The sequence below is a fragment of the Doryrhamphus excisus genome, chromosome 23 (assembly GCF_030265055.1).
Source record: "Doryrhamphus excisus isolate RoL2022-K1 chromosome 23, RoL_Dexc_1.0, whole genome shotgun sequence".
Classification (NCBI taxonomy): Eukaryota; Metazoa; Chordata; class Actinopteri; order Syngnathiformes; family Syngnathidae; genus Doryrhamphus; species Doryrhamphus excisus.
In genome coordinates this window covers 7,306,648-7,322,056 of record NC_080488.1, presented here as the reverse complement: position 1 = coordinate 7,322,056, position 15,409 = coordinate 7,306,648, and the positions used below count along the sequence as shown (strand labels likewise).

The 15,409-nt window shown below is 40.3% G+C and overlaps 1 protein-coding gene and 1 long non-coding RNA gene across 4 annotated transcripts in view; one reads left to right on the top strand and one right to left on the bottom strand.

Annotated features, from left to right (window-relative positions):
- Nucleotides 1-956: 956 nt before the first annotated feature.
- The window catches only part of zdhhc15b (zinc finger DHHC-type palmitoyltransferase 15b), a 71,880-nt gene continuing 57,427 nt past the window's right edge, over nucleotides 957-15,409 (bottom strand). For 2 of the 3 annotated variants that reach the window (XM_058063050.1, XM_058063049.1), the window contains exons 3-12: nucleotides 8,814-8,840; nucleotides 8,640-8,734; nucleotides 7,988-8,108; nucleotides 7,643-7,712; nucleotides 5,701-5,733; nucleotides 5,509-5,629; nucleotides 5,293-5,425; nucleotides 5,100-5,226; nucleotides 4,762-4,877; nucleotides 957-2,067 (exon numbers count right to left, since the gene is read on the bottom strand). In XM_058063050.1, coding sequence (XP_057919033.1) covers nucleotides 2,024-2,067; nucleotides 4,762-4,877; nucleotides 5,100-5,226; nucleotides 5,293-5,425; nucleotides 5,509-5,629; nucleotides 5,701-5,733; nucleotides 7,643-7,712; nucleotides 7,988-8,108; nucleotides 8,640-8,699 — 825 coding nt within the window. In that variant the 5' untranslated portion in view covers nucleotides 8,700-8,734; nucleotides 8,814-8,840 and the 3' untranslated portion in view covers nucleotides 957-2,023. Of the gene's footprint in view, nucleotides 2,068-4,761; nucleotides 4,878-5,099; nucleotides 5,227-5,292; nucleotides 5,426-5,508; nucleotides 5,630-5,700; nucleotides 5,734-7,642; nucleotides 7,713-7,987; nucleotides 8,109-8,639; nucleotides 8,735-8,813; nucleotides 8,841-9,183; nucleotides 9,346-15,409 lie in introns of those variants that run through there. The other variant, XM_058063048.1, reaches the window with a different exon arrangement.
- Nucleotides 9,926-11,154, top strand: LOC131110204 (uncharacterized). The gene is made up of 2 exons (XR_009120859.1): nucleotides 9,926-9,958; nucleotides 10,607-11,154. It is a non-coding gene; the product is annotated as an uncharacterized LOC131110204 (long non-coding RNA).

The following is a 15,409-nucleotide window of genomic DNA, read 5'->3' as shown; positions in this document are numbered from 1 at the left end:
TAAATGTCCATTTAGCCCTTCCGTTCATTACTTATATGTAATTTCCATTGTTTTGTATATATAAAACTATAATTATTCTCTATAAAATGTGCTTTGTATGAATATTTTGAGGTTTCGGGGATGGATTTACGTTGGTTTTCTATTGGGAAAAGTCAATCAGTTTTAGACAGACCCTTGAGAACAAATGAATAATGAAAAGAGAGGTACCACTGCACATGGTTGCATCACCTTTACCTGGGGAGTGAATACAAAGGGATTGCTACGAGTCAAACACCTGAAAGGAGTACTGGTAGTCAAGAGGGGTATGACGCACAGAATCTACAGTGATTCGCCAAAAATATACTGCAAACACATCGAATCAACAGGGTTACTGGGATGAATTTTCATCGGGTCGCTTACAGTACGTATGAAACCCAACCTGATGTCAGTTTTGTGCATCGCCATTTTTGGACAGTGTGTCATAAAGACGATAAAAAAAAAATACAAAATGGTAGAAGTTGTATTTCAAGTCAAGACGAGTCAAAATGTTTGCCCACCCCTGATTTAGAGGCTGTTGTTTCTGCAAAAGGAGGATCTACTAAGATTGATGTCATTTTTTGTTTGGGGTGCCCAAATTTGTATAAAATATATAGTCTGCCCCCCGCCCCCGTTAATCAATGCAGACAGCGAGTCAAAATGTTTGCCCACCCCTGATTTAGAGGCTGTTATTTCTGCAAAAGTAGGATCTACTAAAAATGATGTAATTTTTTTGGTTGGGGTGCCCAAATTTCTATAAAATATATAGTCCCCTCACCCACCCCCCCGTTAATCAATGCAGACCACCAGTCAAAATGTTTGCCCACCCCTGATTTAGAGGCTGTTATTTCTGCAAAAGGAGGATCCACTAAAATTGATGTCATTTTTTTTGGTTGGGGTGCCCAAATTTGTATAAATATATAGTCGCCCCCCGCCCCCCCCCCCCGTTATTCAATGCAGACCACGAGTCAAAATGTTTGCCCACCCCTGATTTAGTAGAGGCTGTTATTTCTGCAAAAGGAGGATCTACTAAAATTGATGTCATTTTTTGGTTGGGGTGCCCAAATTTGTATAAAATATATAGTCTGCCCCCACTAAAATTGATGTCATTTTTTTGGTTGGGGTGCCGAAATTTCTATAAAATATATGGTCTGCCTCCCCCCCTGTTAATCAATGCAGACCGTGAGTCAAAATGTTTGCCCACCCCTGATTTAGTAGAGGCTGTTTTTTCTGCAAAAGGAGGATCTACTAAAATTGATGTCATTTTTTTGGTTGGGGTGCCCAAATTTGTATAAAATGAGGATAAATAAAAATAAACAAAAGGAGGATCTACTAAAGATACTGTTTGTCACCATTTTTGAGCATAAAGCATTTATAGTATGATGATTGACATATTAATGTGATTCTTTTAATATGTAAATTGGATATAATATAGCTTTTGGTACCTTTTTCAGGAGACTGACCCATATATGTATTATGATATGATTCTTAATGTGACCTCTTATGCTTATTGTCATTATTTTTGAAAATGATTTCGATTCTTCCCCATTACCAGCCTGAAACAATGATTCATAATAAAGCTATGAAAGCATATGAAGGAGCATTGTGTCTCTATGAAATAAACAGCTAGTAGGAAATGTAGTAGAAAGCATGGTGCTGGACGCATACATTCAAAAACAACGTATATGTAAGGCGGAGGTTAAGTCGGGTAAATAAGACAAGACTTAGCGTGCAGTCAAAGCCACGAAGCATCATCCTGAAGCTAAGTGAGCCGTGAGGTGCAACGCAGGACACGTTGGAGCAACACTTGCCCCCAAAAGGATATGTACACAGGGTCCAAGGATCACCATGGTGGGATGACGGGACAAAGATGGCCGTCCACCATGGCTTTGTCTTTGGAAGAAGAAAAGACCATCCACACGTCATCCTTAGGTGTGGTCCATGTCAGAGTTGGAGGAGAACATCCCTCCTTCAAATGTGCACCAATGACGGTTCTCATATAAACGTTCTATCCTTCCATCTCTATGGTAACGGAGGGGTCTGGATCCTCAACTGAAATTGGAGAAAGAGAATATGAATCAGGTGGTCGAGTGGTTAGCGCGCAGACCTCACAGCTAGGAGACCAGGGTTCAATTCCACCCTCGGGCATCTCTGTGTGGAGTTTGCATGTTCTCCCGTGCATGCATGGGTACTCTGGTTTCCTCCCACATTCCAAAAAAAACATGCTAGGTTAATTAGCGACTCCAAATTGTCCATAGGTATGAATGTGAGTGTGAATAGTTGTTTGTCTATATGTGCCCTGTGATTGGCTGGCCACCAGTCCAGGGTGTACCCCGCCTCTCGCCCGAAGACAGCTGGGATAGGCTCCAGCACCCCCGCGACCCTTGTGAGGAAAAGCGGTAGAAAATGAATGAATGAATGAATATAAATCAGCCATTGGTTTTTGTTGGTTCACAAGTGTCCACCAGAGGGCAGTGTTGGTGAAAGGATGTTGCATGTCCACACAGCCAGACCAAATCATTGCAATTGATGCCATAGAAAGACATTACATTAGGAAATAACACTAAGGCTATGGGAAAAAATCATATTTAAAAGCAACAAAAATTATTTATAGTAGTACAGTTATTTCAAAATTGTTAACGCATGGGAGGACATCATGTGTCAGTGTCAACTCATGAGATCATGTCGTCATCATATCTGTGCTTCGGGGGTTGCCGAAAGGTCATCCGCAATTGTAGAGGTCACAATGATGACATATGAGCAAGTAAAACATGGTTTTACAAGCACCAAATGTATTCAATTAAACTATTTTAAAGAAATGTGATAGTTGCGGATGAACCTGGGGTTTGCTGGTGCTGCGTCAGGCTGATAGAGTTGATTTTTTAACCCTGACTACCACATGTGTTAAGGACTACTACCAGGCAGTGTCATTTTTTTGAGTTGATTTCATGGGTGTTCAGGGACCTGCACTGACACACCCCCGGAGTTGGTGAGTAACTGTTTTTTTTTTTTGTATTACCCGCCGTATGTGGCTCACAAAAGAAGCTCTTGTTGCATCCGGTTTTTGCTCAGTTTGTTGATAAAAACTACTTAGCGTTAGCTAACCACCTTTCTGTTCATCATTCACCGTTCCTGAAAATGTTTATTGATCTTCAGTCTGTGTCTGCTTGTCGAAAACGGTAAGGAAAGAAACAATTCCAAGTGGCGCCAACACGGTTATGCAAAAAAGCTTTATTTAAAAAAAAAAAAAAAATTCAAGTCAGGGTTAGATAGACTTTATCATACAATGTTTTTTATATTTCTGTCGCAAAAAATGACTGTGTTTAACTGTGTTTAACTGTGAAACAGCCGAGACAGGGGCGCTACGAGTGGTTAGCGGGTCATTATTTTTGAAAATTATTTATTCTTTAATAAATGAATAAAATAAAATATTTATTATCTATTATTTATTCTTCCCCGCTACCAGCCTAAAACAATGATTCATAATAAAGCTATGAAAGCATATGAAGGAGCGTTGTGTCTCTATGAAATAAACAGCTAGAAAATATGAAAAATCCACACAGAGATGGCCGAGGGTGGAATTGAACAGCTGACCATATTTTCATAGAGCATACAAAACCTGTTAGGGACCTTCTACATAGTTTTTTTTTTTAACGTTATTAGAGCTCTCCAGACAGAGAATAACACCCCTATAGTCACCTTTACACTCATATTAGCCAATATAGTAGATATTTTCAGAGAAAATAAGCCATTTAAGACATAAATAAGATTGATGCTGGTGTGTGTTTCAATAAATGTGTCTATACCAGGGGTCTCAAACTCAATTTACTTGGGGGCCACTGGAGCTAGGGTCTGGGTGAGACTAGGCCGCATCAGGTTTTCCAAAAAAAAAAAAAAAAGCATTTATTAAAAACAGAAAAATATACAAACTTTTTCAGTGCTTTGGTTCCGATTTTCGACAATAAAAGCTCTGATAAAACATTCCACTGTTCTCAAATATCTTAATTTTTATTTTTCTGCACAAAATAAGATGAAAAATAAATAAACAAATCAAGAATAAAGAAAATCAATCAATCAGTAATAAATAAATATAATAATAATAATAAAACGGCAAATAATAAAAACTTAAGAAACCACATATAGTTGGTGGGTAGACAAATTATTTTTTTCAGATTAAAATGAACAAAGCATTATTAGAGCCCTGTAGACATGACAAAACACGACTATAGTCACATTTATACTCTTTTTATTTACAACATATTGCGCAACTGCAGGGTCTTGAGACACATGCTAACTCTCAAACTTGAGAGCTAGCGACCTAAACGGTAGCCTTCAAGTTATTTCTTAAACTTAAATAGCCAAAAACTTACCACTTCCACACGACTAGGGAGGATAACTATTAACAGTTATTTAACCTTTAACATGAACATTAATCAAACGTAATAATTTTTTCTGGGTACATGATACCATACAGCATCCATATCAAACTTGCGCGGGCCGCACTAACATTAAACTTTCATATCAAGGCGGGGGCCTCAAACTAGTGTCCTGCGGGCCACATTTGGCCCGCGGGCCGCGTGTTTGAGACCCCTGGTCTATACTAAATATTGACACTATGTTGACTAGGAGGTGTGTTCACTTGTGTTGCCAGGTATTTACACATGGACATAATGTCAGTGGATGATTTTTGAATGACATTTGACATTTGAATGGTGTACTCTTTCGAAATGAGAACAAGTGACTCACCCCAGCTTCCTTCTTCTGAGACGTCATCTGACTCCTCCCACATCTCCTCGTTGGCTAGTAAGGGGTTCTGACACTCTCCTCGATTCCGCAACGGGAAGTAATGGCCGTTTCCTTGGCTGAAAAGATGACAGAAGCTTGTTTAAGAAGCCGTGGTACATGTCTCACAGGATCTTCATTGATTAGTCGGGATGTCGCAAGGTTTTTTTCAAGCGAGATTTCTCATTCGGAAAACATAAATAAATAAAATAAGTCAAAATTAATAAACACTGCTTTCTTGATTTGATTCATCTGGCATGTGAGTTCACATTCGGTGAATCATGTCTCCACATTCAACTCACCCCGTGAAAACAGGAAGGAACCATAATCTCCTGTCTTTTCCGAATACTTGCTGCAGATTTTTGCGTACTCCAACATTAAAGCCATTCCGGTCCGGTCCGTTGACAAAAACTGGTGCGGAGAAGGCCTCTGGAAAAGGCGAGTTGAATGTTACACACATTTTCAGCATTGCGTCGGATTCCTTTTATGACAAACCTAAAGTGGATCTGTTTTTGGCCACCAACCAACAGTGGTAACCAAAGAGGAACATGAGACTGACAAAGAACATGAGCGCCACGAACATGAGGAAAAGGACGTGGAACTTCGCAGGCCCGTTTGGCAAGTCTCCCTGGGAAAGACAAGAAAGAGGAGAAACTGTTACACCGGGATCGCATCCATGCCATCGGCGCTCATCTTTTAAATGACACTTACCACCCAGAATTTGATGAAATACTGAAAGACAGTGGCTGTGATGAAGATGCAGTAAAGCATGGAATAGGAGAGGAAGAGCAGGAAATACTTGTAGTTGGAAAACCCAACGCAGTTATTCACCCTGAAAGAACATCACCATATGAGCTCAAAAAGCATTTGTGTGGTAAATGAAAGGAAAAAAAAAAAACTTACCAAGGGCAATGGTGGTCCATTTTCAAAACACACCTTTAGAACAGAAAGGCTTATTATTACATCATAGAAAATATACTTTTGTTATGGTTTTGTTTGCTTCACCCACCCATGACATGACATGAGTCAACCTTTATTCTCCGTGGGAAATAGAAAAAAATGGACTCATCCATTCCAGGGTCAAATGCTGTCCATTCATTTTCTATTCTGCTTATTCCCATTAGGGTTGCAGGGGTATGCTGGAGCCTATCCCAGCTGGCCTTTCAGCGAGAAGCTGTGTACACCCTGGACTGGTCGCCAGCCAATCACAGGGCACATATAGACAAAGTGCCTCTGATGCAGACTCAAACACTGTTAGTGACTGTGAGTGTTTGCAGATCACTTCATTAACTGAAATAACAAGCTTCAGATTAATCGACGAAAGTTTGGGTTGGTCACCTGTCCAGACACACACAAACTAAAAAGCACGTTTAAAAACTTCAACGTAGGGTTAACAAGAAGAAACTGAGCAGTGCCCAAACCACCAATTAGATCAAGTGGAAGTGGTAAGTTTTTGGCTATTTAAGTTTAAAGGAAATAACTTGAAGGCTACCGTTTAGGTCGCTAGCTCTCTAGTTTGTGAGTTAGCATGTGTCTCAAGACCCTGCAGTTGCGCAAGTTCGGGCAAGTAGTTCTCACCTTAAGGATTCCCCATGCAGGGCTCTACATTAAAGGTGAGAACTACTTGCCCCATGTAAAATGAAAAGACTGCCATAATGATATCATCTAATTTTTGTGGCATCACATGAGAATCTCAAATAAAGATGAAATGATTATCATTTCTTGTGGTTGTTTTCCTACATAGGTCATGACGTTGCATGGAAATCTGGATTGTCAAGAGACTTCTAGGCACTTTGCCTTTTATAAGTTGTGCACCACAATGAAACATTATTGAATAGACACATTTGTGTACTAGTAAAGTGTTTTTAATCAAGAAAAAATGCTCAATGGTCAAACAATAATTTGTGAAGCAAAGATGAGAAAAATACACAGAGAAATGGAAGCGCTAGATTTTGTAGCTTGTGCAAAATCAGCACTTGGTATTGGATCTAATCGGTGGTGTTTCATTGTGGTGGTGTTTCATTGTCACAGCAATGTGATTCACTCACCTGTGCCATCATTTGATTTGCTGCCGCTAATAAAATACTTGTTTAGGAGGCACTGTTTCATCACTTTTTGGTGTTTTCCTTCAGAAGTTGTTGAAGAATTAGACCATGTTGGCAGGGACGCCATGATAGATGTTTTCCTAGTCAAACCATCGCTGATTGGTTGATCGCGAACAAGAACGGGTGTGGGTAAAACACGGACTGTGGACTGCAGACCGCAGTCTAAATAAACGATTCTGATTGGTCCATTTCAAGATTTGCAAGGATTGGTTTGCAAATTACCACCGGAATTACGCAGTCCGTGTTTTACCAACACCCAACAAGAACCGCTTTTTGCACTTGCCCGACTGGAATATCACTGATTGGATTTACTTGCCTGAATTTTGTTTTAACTTGCCCCGGGGCATTGGTACATCGTTATTGTCGAGCCCTGCCATGGGCAAGTAATTTTTGTTTTTAATATAGAGCCCTGAAATGATTTGAATATTGTGTTGTTTCAATATTGTAGCCTACGTCTGGGCTTCCTAAGCGTTTCAATTGCCTCTGAATGGAACTTGTGAAATAATTCAACTATTTTTGCACAATGATAAGACGTCTCGTATCACTTTGGGGTATATTTTATGTCAGTTTTCTAACTCTATGGTCTTGGAGGGTATTGGAGTTTAGATGTTCCGCTGTATTCTGCCCTGGGGTGTCGACAGGACATCACCTTCTAATGATGGCCACAGCTGATATACATACTGTACCCTTGCCATGGCCAATCTCTAATTGAACATACTGCGGAGGAAAGGAGGACTTACGTTTCACAGACTGAGCAGTGGTGACAGCGGTCAGGCTTCAGCACCTGGCAGCGGTCACAGAACCGGATAGCTATAAAGACACAAGAGGAAGAGCGGCTGAGTGCAGGACATTCGAGCTGAGCGAGCTTCACTTAACTTCCTGCTTAGCTATCATCACTAATGAAAGAGAGACATTGCCTGATAAGCTCATACTTGTTGCTTTACCAAGGGGATGGACTACGGCTTATGGACGTGCCTCAGTGGTGAGGATCTCATTACATATGCAGCTTACCCTGTCTTATCATGTCATAACAATATTAATGTACCGTTCTTTTGCTAGGGTGGATTCTTGGGGTACCAAATTACCTCCGGATTGAGCTCGGGTGTAGATGGGCAGTTTCTTAGCAATCTCCACCAGGATTTGTTTCTGTGCATCCGGCCTCTCCTCCATCTCGTATCTTTGCTTGTCGGAGTAAGACAGCTGAAACTAGACCCACAAATACATCAGTTAGCCTAGCCATAGCATATTGTGAAATCCTATTCTTACGACTGTACGCACAGAGCTAGTGTGCTCATACAATGGGGATTTTAATGTGATCCCGGGGTAACAGTGTTCTGGGTCACACAGGAAGGGACATCCCACAGGATTATGCGGGAATGTAACAAAAAAAAACGGATGTAGTCACAGCGCTGAGGAAATACACTTCGAGTTTCATAGAAAGTAGTGTTCAATATCCTGCTGTAAAGGATGATAATGCTCAATAACAAGTGGATCAGAGCTTGTTGGGTATCATGGAGACAGGGATCTGATCATTCCCCAGCCTGGTAATGTGATTATGCAAATTAGATGAGTGAATTTACTCCCATCACAAACTTTGGATCATCCTCATGACTTTTCTTATTGTACTCCTCTGGTTGGCTGCATCAGGGGGTGAAAATTATCCTATTTTTTTAAGCTAAAGTCCTTCAAATGTTATTGCCTAACCGTCTGCAGACGTTGTTTTGAAGACAAATGTACCTTCTTGCATGGGGACGCTGGAGGTGTAAAGATGGACTTCCAGTAGGTCCAGGAAAACATCCCAAAGCACACATGGAACACCAGCAAATAAGCCACTGCAAACACAGCCATTAGGATTAACACTGATATACCACGGACACCTTTATTTAAAATATAAACGTGTGAATAACTCACCTTTTTCCAAAGTGTTGGACAGTGTGACTACAAAAGAAAGAAGAATAAAGCATATTTAAACAAGTTGTACGCGTTTTATTTGATACATGTACAAGCTAACAACACTAGCAAGAACAAGCATAACAATGAGCACCGTTTATCCATGTAGACAAAAGCACTTTAACACAGTGCCGCTTTACAAAAGGTAAATAATTATCATAGAAAACTGAATTAAAAAACAAACACTTCCGCATACTTTGCTAGTTCCTGCTGTGTAATTTAAATGTGGTAACACTGCTGTGCGGCAAACTGCGGTACATGTCCACGGATGTAGCAGTGGGGAAACAAGGCTTCAAAAACCACGATAAACATACATATTTGAGATACTTACATAGACATAATTGAAACACGTAAGCGTAGTAGGACCATAACACAACAGAGGTGATAATAAGCACAGGTATCCAGGAGAAAACCCTTTGGCAGCATCTCAAGCCTCTGGAGAGCGCCATACTCCATCGAAACGAGGCGCTTCTCTGTGCTCGATTAGCCTCCCTGGGCTTCCTGTTAACAGCGTCATCGGTGGGCCGATTCGCCACACTCTTGATAGGGAAGCTCAGAATGTACATTTATACTCATGTACTTTCACTGAACAGTTGGGCATGCGCATTCAGTCGTTTAGAGAAGGGAAATGTTATAGTGCTGAAATTTCACACCATAGCAGTTATCCCTCATTTTTGGCAGGTGTGCAAAAGTTTAATAAATTTATTTTGCTTTTAATCAAGTACAATAATTTAGGACTCTCTTCTCCTCTGCTTTATTTTCCATACAAGTGAAGTGGTATTTGGGGTTTAAAAAAAACCCGCTTTTGCAATTTGGCAGACTCACCAGCAGAGGCCGCTGTCAGATTGTTACTTAAACTAAAGGCTCTAAAAATATATATATATCGGTTTAATATGGAAGCCCGTCTCCGCCACTGAAAAAAAGTCCTAATTATGTAATAAAAAGTAGAAATTGAGAAATAAGAAAATCGAAATTATGACATTAAAAAGTAAAAAAATAATGGCATAAAAAGTAATAATTATGAAATGAAAAGTCGTAATTATGAGATACAAACTGCGCATGTGCCACAGGTGCCGCCTTCTTCAAAAATGGCGACACAATTGTGGGTGGGTAGTCTTTTGTAAATGTTCGTCGTTTGTTACATGTGTAATTAGTTTTTCCGCGTCGCATTCTTGTTCAGAATGTTACCCACCTTGCTTACAATAACAATTTTATGACTCATAATTATGACTTTTTATCTCATAATTTCGACTTTCTTATCTTAAATACGTCAAAAGAAGACAGATGTATACAGTGCATATTGTACATCTGATAGCTTGATGCTATCTTGTCCACTTTTGACCAGTTGAAACCCACTAAAACTACATTTATGTCCAGGGTAGATTAAAAAAAGGAAACAGTAACATTCCCAGTTAGGTGGTGTGGGGCATTTTCCTAAAGGTGCATTGTGAAAAGGTAAAAAAAAAAAACTAAAGATATTTTTAAGTTTTGACAGGAAGTCATGTTTTGTGTTGCAAAGTGCATCAAAAGGACTTATGGCGGCCATTTATGACCACAAACACATCAATTTGATGAATAAAAAATAGAACATAGTGAGCAGCGAGTTAAACAGATAATTCATGATGACATAATAAGAGACTACACAAAAGCAAGAAGTCTTTTCGTTTGTGGGTGTGACGATCATATTAGTAATTTCCCTCCATATCCCCAAGAGAGATGCTAATTTGTCCCTGTACTCTTTCTGTTTTCTGAAGATTTATGGAATATCGTCATTGTCTGACGTGGTACTCCATGGTCCTCCTTTCATGTCGTCCTGGGAGCGCAAAGATCTTGGAGAGTGGAACCATCCAGGCTGTTTTATGTAATCCAGTCTCCCCCACCTTGTAATGAAAGAGACCTCTGGGATAGGGGTGTGAGGTGAGCTGCACCCAGTCCTGACCTCCCCTCCTGCATCACAATCTAGGCCTACTGTGACACCAACACACACACACACACACACACACCCTTTCCCCTTTCAACATATCATCTGTCACTGGCTCTTCCTTGCATGGCGCAACAAGGCCCCTCCACCCCATTCCGGCCGTCTGCATTGCACTTCAAGCGGCCGTGCCGAAGCAAGGTGGTGACAGCTTCTCTCTCAGTGGCGGCAGAGAGAGGCCATCCATCCATCCATCCATCCATCCATCCCCTGGCACGGCAGAAAACCCCTCCGCTACAAAGCCATTGTGTCTACCCAAACAGTAACAGCCTTTTCATCAAAACATTTGCCCCCAAGTTCAAATAAAACATATCAGCAAGTTGAGGCAGACTCCTCCTCTCAGATGAAACTGTGCGATGGAGGTGCATTCCATGCCACCTCTGTGGGAGTCTACATAAACACACGGTAAAAAAAAGGAGACAGAAGAGCCTGTATGGGCAGAGTTCACGCAAAAAAGACTGCACTTTACAACATACCACCATGTGGGATCAGTACTTCCAATAGAAGCGGCTCCAGCTGCAGCTCGTGGTCACGCCTTGAGGATGAAGTGGCACTTAAAGTGTGTATTTTATTTCATTTTATATTTTATGCAAGTTCCTCTGCAGCCATGAAGACAATCGTGAAGCTGCTAAGTGACAGGGATGCTTGTTTACAGCAACTCTATTTACGTGGGGGCTGCTGGATGTAGAATAACTCGTCAATATGGCATGGCTGACTTACGGTGTCATAAAAGAAATAACTATAATCATCACACAGCAGCTTACATTGAGATACCAAACACACAACTGCTACTACTAGTGGATAATAAGAAATAACTATGTTAACTCTAAACACGGAACTCCAGTAACTTTTCACAAAACAAGTGTCCCAAAGCATTCTGAATATATCATGTAGGACTACCCAACATGCCTTGCGGGCATTTGGAAATAAAATTTTTTAGTTGTTGTTTATCACCGACTTTGTAGTAGTACCTGTAGATGGAGGTATAGCAGAAGAGGGAAGGTTGGCGCCCCCTCCACCCAGTCACTGTTGTAGTGTCATGGGGCAAAACTGTGGCCCGGGGGCACACTCTGGCCAGTCGTTGATTTATGGGATGTGTTAACTTGCTGTGGATGAGTTGTTTTTGTTTCGTTGCACTGTGAGCAAGTATGTTGTTTGATGACCACCTATTTATGGACAGCCCATTTGACAAATGTGGTTTGCCCACCCCTGAGTTAAATCGAAATTCTATGACATATATGGAGGGTTTTCCTAAAAAGTAACTCAATGAGTAACTACCGTAATTTTGTCCACCTTATAGTACCAATTAAGAAAGAGGTCTGCACTCTATTGTGGGCTCTTCTAGTTGTTTTGTGCACTTGGAGACCATGGTAATGGTAATGGTAATGGTAATGGTAATGGTAATGGTAATGGTAATGGTAATGGTAATGGTAATGATAATGGTTTTATTTCACTTGAACATGCATCAGATTACAATTGAGTGCATCCCATAATCAGTTCACAGTTCCACATGTCCAAAAAGAGTAGGAAGAAGCGAAGCTTATTAAATCCTACCCCTCCATCTGGTACTTTTACAATCAGTAACTGTTACATTTGTTCACTTCCTGCTTTCCATAATACAGTTTAAGTTTTTTTTAAGTTTTTATTTTATTTTAATTTTTTTTAGTAATGTACCGAAGTACGAGGTGATATGACCATCCAATGACATAATGGGTACCATAGCAAGTGTCAATATAGTGATATATATAGCACATCATGACTGGTTCAAGACTCTTCATCCTTGTATTTAGCAAACATCAACTGCTTGTATTGTTTCTTGAATTGGCTCATCGTTGTGCATTGTTTGAGGTCCTTACTCAATCCATTCCATAGTTTGATTCCACATACTGAAATGCTATGGCTTTTTAACGTAGTCCTAGCATACAAGTGTTTCAAATGTAGTTCTTCCCTGAATTTGAAACACTTATATGCTAGGACTACGTTAAAAAGCCATAGCATTTCAGTACCTGTGTCTGTGTGTTTTGCAGCGCCACAAAATGCAGCATTTGATTGTGATAGGATTTCCATTCCATTCCGCGCGTGCTTCAGTGTCTGGACGAGGAATTCATCATGTCTGCATTTGTTTGAAGTCAATATGAAGCACATATTGGAAAGTCTGCATTCGTATTGACGTTGGTGCACATCCAGGCCATCAAAACGCTCTGGGTTGCCCACATGACTTCATTCAGACAAAAGGTGAGTGTGCGTGAACATCAGACATGAGCGCAGCACTAATTAGAGGGTCAGAGCAACATGACTTCAAAGAACACGTCATTTGAAATTGAAGAGAAAAGCACATCATGCGCTTTGCAATGATACATTAAAGGTAATGTGTTTGTCTGTAAACCTGCGGGTATTATTTTGTATTGTCATACTCAAAAAGAATAATGCACGCTATTTTATACCCCGTATGCTCAGAGGAGACACAAACATGTATATACAGCAATGAGCGGCATGCCTCGGAGCGAGAAAAGGCCCAATATTTCTGCACATATTCACACTTAACAGCAAAACAAACAATGACAGGGTGGAGGAGGAATTGTAGACACCTCATCCAGCATGTGTGAAAATAAATCTACGCAAGGGCGGAGACCTGTGTGTCTTCAATAATCACCGTAATTGACATGACCATGCCACGTGCAGGACAGTAATTACACTGTCTAATAATAAAGACGCTTTATTACGAGTCACGCACTCGCTTTGGAAAACACAGCTTTTCGTTTGATTTGGTGTCAATTGGTCTTAGGCCGCATTCATTGTTTTATTCTGCTTTGCATTCATACCAGTATTGGCTAAACAGTAAAGAACATATGCAAGGAAGGATTTGATTGGGCAGTTTTTGTGGCATATTATGTGACGAAACAGGCTGCACGGTGACCGAGTGGTTAGCACGCAGACCTCACAGCTAGCAGACCTGAGTTCAATCCCAATCCAAATAACCAATAACTAACAAGTAACAAGTTTATGTGCCCTTTACTATTTAAAAATAGATTCCCGCTAATGATATTGTTCTGGTTGTTTAGAGGCTCCACCACAGCTAGGAGACCTGAGTTCAATTCCACCCTCGGCAATCTCTGTGTGGAGTTTGCATGTTCTCCCTGTGCATGTGTGGGTTTTCTCCGGGTACTCCGGTTTCCTCCCACATTCCAAAAACATGCTAGGTTAATTAGCGACTCCAAATTGTCCATAGGTATGAATGTGAATTTCAATGGTTGTTTGTCTGTATGTGCCCTGTGATTGGCTGTACCCCGCCTCTCGCCCGAAGACAGCTGTGATAGGCTCCAGCGACCCTCGGGAGGATAAGCGGTGGAAAATGAATGAATGAATGTGACGTAACACAATTATTCCAAACCGAAGTGCCACCTGCTGGCTATTTTTATATTCAGCAATATTTACCAGCTTAGACTTGAACCGTCTAAAATATACTCTTAAAGACTGCCGTTGTCACACAAACAAAGGGAAGAGAGCAGACAGACAGCACTTCCAAAACATAATTTAATTTTATTATTTATCATTAATAGGGAAAAACAACCAATTAGCTAAAAATGTCATCCAATACTTCTCTACAAGAGAGGAGAAATATGATCTCAGGGAAGAACTACATTTGAAACACTTATATGCTAGGACTACGTTAAAAAGCCATAGCATTTCAGTATGTGGAATCAAACTATGGAATGGATTGAGTAAGGACCTCAAACAATGCACAACGATGAGCCAATTCAAGAAACAATACAAGCAGTTGATGTTTGCTAAATACAAGGATGAAGAGTCTTGAACCAGTCATGATGTGCTATATATATCACTATATTGACACTTGCTATGGTACCCATTATGTCATTGGATGCTCATATCATTAAATAAAAAAAAACCCTAAACTGTATTATGGAAAGCAGGAACTGAACAAATGTAACACTTACTGATTGTAAAAGTACCAGATGGAGTGGTAGGATTTAATAAGCTTTGCTTCTTCCTACTCCTTTTGGACATGTGGAACTGTGAACTGATTATGGGATGCACTCAATTGTAATCTGATGCATGTTCAAATGAAATAAAACCATTACCATTAATTATTTCTGCATGATTTTGTTCTCATTTTAACACTGGTCGGTGTCTTTGTTCCATGTAGTCTAACTGAAAACGCACCAGAAAAGACCAATTTCCATAGTTAGAGCCTAGAAAATCTGCTGACGACCTTCCAAATACGTTTTTAAACATTATTGGGCATGAAATAATACACTAAAAATGCCTAAAATAGTAGCCACAATTAGATCAAATACGAGACAGCTAGGTAAAACATGTAAACAAAGATGCAAGATAAGTCAAACGACGTTTGATAAGGGAGTGATTAAGCATGCTGGCATTGATTGGCATAGCCTACATGTGTCGAGCTGTCAAACTGAGTACACAAGATTTGGGATTCTAGTTGAGATTCTCGGGGCAATACGAGACGAGTGATGGCAAGCGGCTTTGAAAGGCATTTATCATGGAGAAATGAGCCAATATTGGTGAATTGGGTATGATGGGTCCTGCAGCCAAACAC